Source organism: Anguilla anguilla, chromosome 14, assembly GCF_013347855.1.
Source record: "Anguilla anguilla isolate fAngAng1 chromosome 14, fAngAng1.pri, whole genome shotgun sequence".
Classification (NCBI taxonomy): Eukaryota; Metazoa; Chordata; class Actinopteri; order Anguilliformes; family Anguillidae; genus Anguilla; species Anguilla anguilla.
The window spans coordinates 28,771,250-28,781,288 of record NC_049214.1 but is presented as its reverse complement, the minus strand read 5'-3'; the positions used below and the strand labels follow the sequence as shown (position 1 = coordinate 28,781,288).

General features: G+C 48.4%; 1 protein-coding gene across 2 annotated transcripts in view; it reads right to left on the bottom strand.

Moving 5' to 3' along the window:
• Window positions 1–10,039, bottom strand: part of bcr (BCR activator of RhoGEF and GTPase) — a 42,079-nt gene that overhangs the window by 14,166 nt on the left and 17,874 nt on the right. For both annotated transcript variants that reach the window (XM_035391037.1, XM_035391038.1), the window contains exons 4-9: window positions 9,071–9,175; window positions 8,709–8,894; window positions 5,615–5,722; window positions 4,351–4,411; window positions 3,884–3,936; window positions 3,348–3,479 (exon numbers count right to left, since the gene is read on the bottom strand). In XM_035391037.1, the coding sequence (XP_035246928.1) occupies window positions 3,348–3,479; window positions 3,884–3,936; window positions 4,351–4,411; window positions 5,615–5,722; window positions 8,709–8,894; window positions 9,071–9,175 (645 nt within the window). The remainder of the gene's footprint in view (window positions 1–3,347; window positions 3,480–3,883; window positions 3,937–4,350; window positions 4,412–5,614; window positions 5,723–8,708; window positions 8,895–9,070; window positions 9,176–10,039) is intronic.

The following is a 10,039-nucleotide window of genomic DNA, read 5'->3' as shown; positions in this document are numbered from 1 at the left end:
ACATCTGTACAACACTAACACACACAGCCACACATCTGCACAACACTAACACACTCAGCCACATATCTGCACAACACTAACACACACAGCCACACATCTGCACAACACTAACACACTCAGCCACACATCTGCACAACACTAACACACACAGCCACACATCTGCACAACACTAACACACACAGCCACACATCTGCACAACACTAACACACACAGCCACACATCTGCACAACACTAACACATACAGCCACACATCTGCACAACACTAACACACACAGCCACACATCTGTACAACACTAACACACTCAGCCACACACCTGCACAACACTAACACACTCAGCCACACCCCTGCACAACACTAACACACACACAGCCACACACCTGCACAACACTAACACACACACAGCCACACACCTGTACAACACTAACACACACAGCCACACATCTGTACAACACTAACACACACAGCCACACATCTGCACAACACTAACACACTCAGCCACACATCTGCACAACACTAACACAAACAGCCACACATCTGCACAACACTAACACACACAGCCACACATCTGCACAACACTAACACACACAGCCACACATCTGCACAACACTAACACACACAGCCACACATCTGCACAACACTAACACACACAGCCACACATCTGCACAACACTAACACACACAGCCACACATCTGCACAACACTAACACACACAGCCACACATCTGCACAACACTAACACACACAGCCACACATCTGCACAACACTAACACACACAGCCACACACCTGCACAACACTAACACACACAGCCACACATCTGCACAACACTAACACACACAGCCACACACCTGCACAACACTAACACACACAGCCACACATCTGCACAACACTAACACACACAGCCACACATCTGCACAACACTAACACACACAGCCACACACCTGCACAACACTAACACACACTCAGCCTCCACTGCAGGCCAGCAGAATGGTGCGAGAGCTAAAGACGTGCTGTCCGGTCAATATGCTGAACGAGAAGGATGAAGAAGACAATGAAATAAAGGAGTGAGTCATCGGGCAAGCTGTCTCAGCCAATCAGCCGACATTTCACGAAGGCCCGCCCCCGTGGGGGGGGGGGGGATATCACATTGGTATTCTCTCATCAGGAACGACTGGAACAGAAAAGAGAACAGAAAGGCTCATGGGGGCGGGAGGCCGGCGGCGGGGAGCAGCGACTACGCACCGCTGGGCGATTAGGACGCTCCTGTAGGCCGATCGCCCGGCATGTTCACACAGCGTGCGCTTCGTCCGCAGAATACCCAATCACGCCACAGCGGCTCGCATACATTAAAAAAACACTCTCTCGCAAGAGGGCACGCGCGTGTGTGTGTGTGTGCGTGGGTGTGTGTGTGTGTGTGTGTGTGTGTGCGTGTGTGTGTGTGCGTGTGTGTGTGTGTGTGCGTGTGTGCGTGTGTGTGCGTGTGTGTGTGTGTGTGCGTGTGTGCGTGTGTGTGTGTGTGTGTGCGTGTGCGTGTGTGTGTGTGCATGCGTGTGTGTGTGTGTGTGTGTGCGTGTGTGTGCGTATGCGTGTGTGTGCGTGTGTGCGTGTGCGTGTGTGTGTGTGTGTGTGTGTGTGTGCGTATGCGTGTGTGTGTGCGTGTGTGCGTGTGTGCGTGTGTGTGTGTGCGTGTGCGTGTGCGTGTGCGTGTGTGTGTGTGCATGCGTGTGTGTGTGTGTGTGTGTGCGTGTGTGTGCGTCTCCACAGAGGGGAAGATGAGCCAGCCTGGTTCCAGCTCTGCAGCGGGAAAGGGGTGTAACGAGCCAGCCCTGGTTCGCCAAAAAGCCAACGACTCCCTTTTTTTTTCCCAAAGTTCCTCAAAAGCTGTGGTTTTGCTCCGGTCCGTGACTTCATCGGACACATGGTGACACACGCCTATCGCTTCAACAACAACGAGCTCTGCTGTGAAGAAGCAGCATTGGCTATTTTTAGCCACGAGACTCATTTCTGCTTGGCTTCCCAAACTCGGCCTGACACGTCCCGCTCGTTACAATTCTCAGCACTTCCCCTGGGTGCTGTGCCCACTCCCCGAGAGGAGGTGTGGGGGCGGGACTTTCTCCCTCCTTTGCTCCGATGATGTCACAATGCCTCGTCCTGTCACGCCACAGTTCTGTGTGTCCCGCGGAATGCTGATCATTTCACTGCTGATGTCACAGTGCCTCCTCATGTCACACAACCGGCTCCTCCAATCACAACGCATTCACATCACATGATCAGTGCGAGGAGCATTGGGCCCCCTCTAGGACCTGCCCCAGGGCACAGGGGTAATTTACACCAAGCGCTTCCACATCCAGCTGTTCAGTATCCCAGGGATACGAGCGCAGCGAAGCAGCAGTCTCCCCTGTGACACTACGAGAGCAGTCTTCTGAATCCCAACCACACTGACAAGTCTGCCCTAAAAGAACAGACAGTCTCAAACACACATACACACACCAAGAGGTGAGGACCAGAAACACTACAGTGAGTGTTATTAATAATGCTTCAAAAATTTCTTATTAATGCCTAAGTGGGTGGACACTCTCGACAGAAGAAGCCCCTCCTCCTTATGAATAACATACGACCCCTTGCTGACAGCAAAAGACAGCTCACTTGGGAGGGGTGGGGGTTAATAAAATGCAGGGCAGGCATGATTATTCATAAAGACACATTGCTCACACGCATATGCTCTACATATGCCACCACAGCAGGTGATTTCAATATGGCAATAATTGGACTGGTCAAATGTCACTGTCCAGATGCTAATGGACTGCACTGTATATACTACACCCAGAGCGGTGTCACGGTCTTTGCTTGGGAGAGGGCTTCTGCCACACGTGGGATTCAGCCTCTGCTCAAGTCCTTTCTCTTTAGTGGTTATACCTTATGGGTAGCCTTTCCAAGAAGATTATAACATACTGTATGCACCTCCTCAGGAGAGAGATGTGGGTATTTTCTGTTCCTCTAGACAGGCTGTCGTCTTAATCTGTTGTTCATCGTCCTTTAATTTCAGAATTTTTTCTCATATATTCAGTCATGTATAAAATAAATGCCCGTTTGAATTTTGTTTTATTCTAGTATCTAGAGTTCTTGTATTTGGATTTTTATAGTGAAGAGCATGACAAGTGGCAAATAAAAAAATGTATATTGATACTATTTTTTCCAGGGAATATTTAAACCCACCATAAAAAGCCAGTAACCATGGCCCCTCAGCACAGTCCCTCTCCCGCTCTGAAACCTCCACACCACACGGTGGCGCTCACAGGGTTTTTCTCCAGCATAAGTAACCCAGTGTCCCTGAGGACACGCTCCCTTACCTCCCCCTTCCTGGTCTGCCGGTGCGGCGTGTTCTCCTCGTTGATGCTGGACAGGAAGTTCTGGGAGATGCGGAGGGTGTCCTGCAGGAGGGTGTGGTCCGGGTGGCTGGAGGGAGTGTGTTTCAGGAGGTCCTGCCGCACAGGAAGACACACCGCACACCTGAGCACTGAGGCCCGAAACTGCTCCATGGTTACCTCTAGTAAATATCATGTTGTCATGATCACCTGATGCACTAAAACAAATAAACTACCGAATACTGCCCCTGCAATCAGGCTCAGCCAGTCAGACTACCCAACACTGCCACTGTAATCAAGCTCAGCGAATCAGACTACCCAACACTGCCTCTGCAATTAGACTCAACAAACTGCAAAAAAAAACATGAAAAATAAAGATTCTACAAAAAAAAAGAATATTAAAATGAGAGCAAATTCTGAATGTTACTAATATTTAAACTTCTGTTTTGTGGTCGCAGTTGAAATTAGCAGACCGGAAATACAGGAGGCACAGAAGCACTGAACAGCACTAAGCCACTCACGTGCAGAACCAGCGTGCTCCGCGTCACTCTGTCCACTGGCTTATACAGCAGAGCTGCAGGAGACAGAGCACATTACAGCATTACATCATTACGGCATTACATCACTACATTACAGCATTACACATTACAGTATTACATCACTACATTACAGCATTACACATTACAGCATTACATCATTACGGCATTACATCATTACAGCATTACATCACTTCATTACAGCGTTACACATTACAGTATTACATCATTATGGCGTTACATCATTACATTACAGCTTTACACATTACAGTATTATGTATTACATGATTATACATTACAGCATTACATCACTATGCTGTCCTTATATGACTTCCACTGGGTCTATCGCAGACTGAGCACCAGAGTGACACAGACACAGTGACTGGCTCTGTGGCTGTGTGGCTGTGTTTCTACACACACACAGCAGTACGGGTTGTGTTGCAAGCACTTACTCTCTAGCGTGGTCTTGGTCGGCTGCTCTTTGCAGTCTTTAGTCGGCCTGACCTTCAGGTTCTGCAGACGCAGAGACATGATGTCATCAGCCCAGACACACAGACATGATGTCATCAGCCCAGATAAATTCATGAGAGAACCAAGTCCACCACCCCACACTACTGAAGTGACATCATTGTGCTATGTATGCCAGAAAAAGTCATCTTTTATTTAAAGTGCATTTCAAAGAAGTTTCAACACACTGTACATTTAAAACAAACAAAAAAATAGCAACAACATAATGAAAAAAACTGAAAATAACAACAACAACAACAACAACAATAATAATAATAATAATAATAATAATAGAAACACTTATTTAAGTGTTTAACTTATCAAACCGGGAGATGAAACCAGTTATGTAGGAGAGTGAGCAGAGATGTGCTTTGAGTCTTGCTTTAAAAATATCCACAGAACTGGCTTTCCTAAGCGATGCGGGGAGAGCTTTGCGGAGGTGGGGAGCGTGGTATTGGAACGCTCCGCTCCCTGCGGCTTGTTTATTAAGTCTGGGGAGCGATAAGTAGCCTGCGTCTGGGAGCGCGGGGTGCGCGCTGGTACGGCGCTAATACACGGCACTAAATAGAGCACAGTGAAAAGAATGGTATTCTGGTGAAGTTTAGCAACCGCATCAACCAGGAGCCTCCGATTGCCCTTATTGGCATGAAACAGCTGCGAGAAGTACTGAGAGAGAGCGTTTATAATTAGACACGATATCGGCCTGTGCGAGACAAACTTCTAACGTGGCTGCACGCCACTTGCGCTATAGCTTTCTGCATCTTGTTTAAAATGTGCATGTGGTATCAATATACCATGGTGGCAGGCTCCAACATTAGGTTCATGAGGAGATACAGATTCAATGCATTATTTTACTTCCACTTTTTAATGTGGCAGATGGGGGGGGGGGGGGTCACTACAATATACAGTAACTGTGAGATAATTCCATGTCTCCCAGGCAACAACCGTTGCCATGACAATGCTCAGGCAGAGGAGCACAGCAGGTTGTGGCGAGAATGGAAGCAGCAGCTTTATGAAGATTCTATATCAACAGACGCCAGAGGTAACAGAACAGAGAGGCCTGTTTGGTGTGTAGAGCGTGTAACCCCAAATAGAATGGAGCGGTCTGGTAGGTGTGTACAGTGTGTACTCCCACACCTCCATCCTGCCCCCACAACCGAGGAGAGAGAGGCCCTGTCCCAAACCCTGACACCAGCGACCCCATTTTACCTCAGAGATTTCGGCGAACTGCACATTGGCCTGGCAACACTTCTCCGCCGTCTCCACGGCAACCTTGTAGTTGTCCACGAAGGCCCGGTACAGGCCGAGCTGGCTGGCCTGGGGAGGCAAGGAGGGGGGGGTCGGGGGGGCGTGGGGTAACCGTCAGTGGCCGTTACGGTGTTTCTACCCGCATCCAAAAAACACGCCCCACAGACCAACCGGCCGCAGAGACACGGAATGGAACCCTAAACTCAGGGCTAAAGCCACCGTAGCCAGCACGGGTACACGCTTGAACAACTTCACCACTGATTTGTTAAGACTCATCGGCTCAATAGTCTTAGCATGGACATTTACGTCTCTCTACCGCTGAAGCCAAAACATTCCAATTTGATGAGACTTATGAATATTATTAAGGAAATGGATACTGACATAAAAAAACAAATACTTGAAGTGCAGTTCTGTGGCAATGGATGTCCTGTACAGTTATATAGGACCAGAAATTCACATTGCCACCTGGAAGCTCCTGCATTTCAGGGGCAGAAAGAACAGAAGGGCCTTGGGTATTGAGTATCTGGTGGGTGTGTAGAGTCTGACACTTTACTCACGTATAAAGGTTTCCAGTGATAGAACAAAGGGTGGGATCAACATCTATCCATTCACTCACAACTCATTTAAAAGTGTTAATTTTTCTATTTACCAAGAACACTAGCAAGTTCACCTTTAATGTTCTCACTAAGCAGCATTCGTTCAGAAAAAAAACAACACAAGCATTTAGAAGTCAAATGACTCTGAAGTCAAAGGATAGACATTATTAACATAGGCCACTGGGTGCAATTAAGTTAAGTAGTTGGCTTAAAAATAACTTTTTTACAGTTATATGAAATTTTTTGTCACACACTGCTTCTAAAACTAGTTCCTAAAAGCCACAAAAACATATTTACTACCAAGTCAAAGTTAAGTAGAAAAGCTGACAGAATCCAGGCTATAGCTTACATTTTTATTTACAGGGTTATCAGAAGTGTGAAAATAGATTTGGAAATGTAAAAGGCTCCACATTACACAACTGAATGCAACACAAATCAATCCTATATCATGAGACCCTAAGGATTTATATCTCAAAAAGATACCATCTCTGTTGAAGGACTGGAAGCATTGCAGCTGTGTTTGTGCTGTGCTAAGCCTTGTGCTTCTCAGTTTTCACCCTCCTGTGAGGAACACAGATATCTGATCATCTGTACCAATATTGTCCTTGCTCTGTTCAGCGCCTTCCTGTGGATAGCTGTGGGCCAGTGAACCAATCATCTGTCGCCACGTCAGACCTGTGCTTGTTGTCACTAGTGGGTTAACATCCCTGGCCTGAGAACAAGCCCCTAAGCTTTTTTACAAGCTTTTAGCACATCCTCTTATGCAGAGCAAACAACTTGTCAACTAGCCTATTGAGCATTCGACTGAGTTATACAAACAATGATTAAACTACCCCAATGAGCCTTAAACCACGATCAACAAACAAGAGCAAAGAGTCACAGGCTCTGAAAACAAAAAGAGAAGTTAATCAGGGCTAGGGGAAAGGGGGGTGGGGTGGAGGAGCAGAGGTGCAGTGTGAAGGGGTGGGGCTTCAGTCTGCGTTGGAAGATGGAAGATGGAAGATGACCTTCCGCTGTTCTGACGGCCCTGTGAAGTTCATTAATGAAGGGGACAGACAGACAGCAGAGGCTGCCAGGAAGGGCAGGCTCAGAGAGTGGGAGGAGCCAGATGTCCCGCGGTTATGGAATGGAGTCTGTCTAGTTGGTACGGTCTGACGATGACCAGGCAAACAGCAGCTTTCTGGATGAGGTCAGCTATTCCACGCTCTTTTATATATGCAACATGTCATAGGCTTCTGCAGTGTTAGTACTTGTAACTGTGTGTGTATGTATGTGGGTGTGTGTGGGTGTGTATGGGTGCGTGTAAGCGTGGGTATGTGTCTGTGTGTGCGTGTGTGTGTGCATGCTTGCGCGCTTGTGCGTGTGTGTGTGTGTGTGTGAGTGAATGTGGGTGTGCATGGGTGAGGTCAGCTCTTCTGCACTCTCTACATGTGATATGCCTCTGTAGTGTTGCTACTGATTTGTGTGTGTGTGTGTGTGTGTGTGTGTGTGTGTGTGCATGCTTGCGTGCTTGTGTGTGTGTGTGTGTGTGTGTGTGTGCGTGTTTGCATGTGTGTACGGTCTCTTATTAATCTGACACAGGCCTGTTCATCCAGGGACTGGAGGGGGTGGCCTTCCATTGACTGGCAGGCAGTCCCAGACACAGCAATCTGGCGGGTGACCTATGGCGGACCTCTTCACACGGAAGAAACACTCAAACGACGCGATGCCCAGACACGGAACGACAGAGGGTGCAGGGTCAACCACCCCCCCCCCCCCCCCCAAACCAGCATGGCCTCTTTTAGGCCTGCTGGTGTTGCCATGGCAGCAGATTACCGTTTTATGGAGGACGATTAGAGCAGTGAGTGTGGCACTGAGTGAGCGTTTAAAAAGCTAATTTTGCTATTCAAACTCTGCCAGGGCTCCAGGGCAGCACAGAAACCCATCAGTCCCCTGTTCAAACGCCTAATCACTTTCCTCTCATTAAAAGCATAAAACTACAGAGAGGATTCATGTGACAGGGGGACCACCGTGTTCTGTATCGCGCTAATGCTAATCCCCCGGAGATTTGCAATGTATTCACAAGCCCGTTCACTGACTCACTCACCCACTCACTCACACTCGCTCACTCACCCACTCACTCACACTCGCTCACTCACATACTCACACCTGGGTCAAGTAATTATTTGAAATACTTTAGCTTGCAGTAAAATGATTGCAGATTGCCGAAAGCACCTATTTTGAAGCTGCGTTCAGAACACAAATTCTTGTTACATGTAATTGTATGTTTTCGTTCCTAACATGAAGGTTTCGGTGAAAATTCAAAGAGACCTGCCGGAGGGTGTAAAAATTTTACCAGCATAAAAAGAGTTAAAGAGCATGAGATATGTGCTTGAGGAAGGCTGGCTGCAGCCTCAGCCAATCACAGACGGGAACGAGGGAGGGAGATGCTCAGGGCTGTCTCCGTGGCGGGTGCATACCAGCTTGTGGAAAAGGTCGCCCACACACTGGTGGTGGTTCCACTGCTGCACCCTGGGCAGGAGGCCGTCGTAGAACTCCTTGTGGACGTCGTAGAGCTCAGGCACTTTGTAGAAGATGGTGTCGATCTGGGAGAGAGAGAGCACCGGCTGGGAGGTGCTGGCAGCGGCTCTCAAAGGCTTCATGGGCTGAGAGAGAGAGAGAGAGAGAGAGAGAACTACATTACCCACAACCCACTGCACTACGACCCCTCTCACACACATGCGCACGCACACACTGTGGTTTTCAGTGGTCTGAGACACATCAGCTACAGTTCCCTGCCCTAAGGAGCACACGCATTCAGGCTGTACAGACATGCACTCACCAGTAACAGCGCCTCCAAATGGCTGAGGTAGGTCTCCTCGCTGGCCAGGATCCCAGATAACACCCACTTCCTCATCTCCAAACCCTTCTCCAGGTCCAGCTCCGCCTGTCCGGAATACAGACCCATCTGCAGTTAGTGTTACTGCCTATAGCTCTGTGTGGGTGTGTGTGTGTGGGTGTGTGTGGGTGCATGTGTGTGCCTGTGTGTGTGTGTATATGTCTCTGCGTGTGTGTGTATGTGTGTGTGCACGTGTACGTGTCCGTGTGTGTGTGTGTGTGTGTGTGTGTGTCAGCTCTCTTACCCTCATCCGACCCAAGCCCCACCTGGGGACTCCAGCTCCAAACACATTTGTTTGCTTAACAAATCCCTCCTTAAATCACTCTGTTAGTGTGAGTCTAGCTAACCAAGCAGCTATTTATTTCATCATCTTTTGGCACTATTATCCAATCAAATGCATGTTCCGATGTAGACGTTGGTGTTAGCTAGTCAACGCCAACAACGTTAACAAAGGGACTAGATCATAAGGCTTCACACAGTTTGTTCTCTCAGTCACCCGCAAGACCCTGAAAACGGGTGCTCAGTTCAGTCCCTTTTCTGTTTTAGATCACTCGCGTAACTTTTTGGTGCCCTTGAATGCACACTATACGTTACATCATCGTTCCTGGGGAAGCCCCTCCCACCAGCCAGTGACCTCATTGCTCACTTGACGCGTGTAATTGTGCTGCCCAATGGCATTGCCACAGTGCCCCACGTGCTGTCGCCCACAGGAGTGCGCTGATGTTCTGTCGACCATCTGCCAGGAAGGCTAACCATCAACCAATAACACACTGTGGTATGCCATTCCCACCAATCAGGGACTTAGCAACCGCAGATACACTCTGAAACAACGGAAAGAAAATGCCACAAACCAAGCTGAGCTCATAGCTTACAGCAGTCTTTGGGAAAGATCCCCCTGTTCTTTCTGCTTGT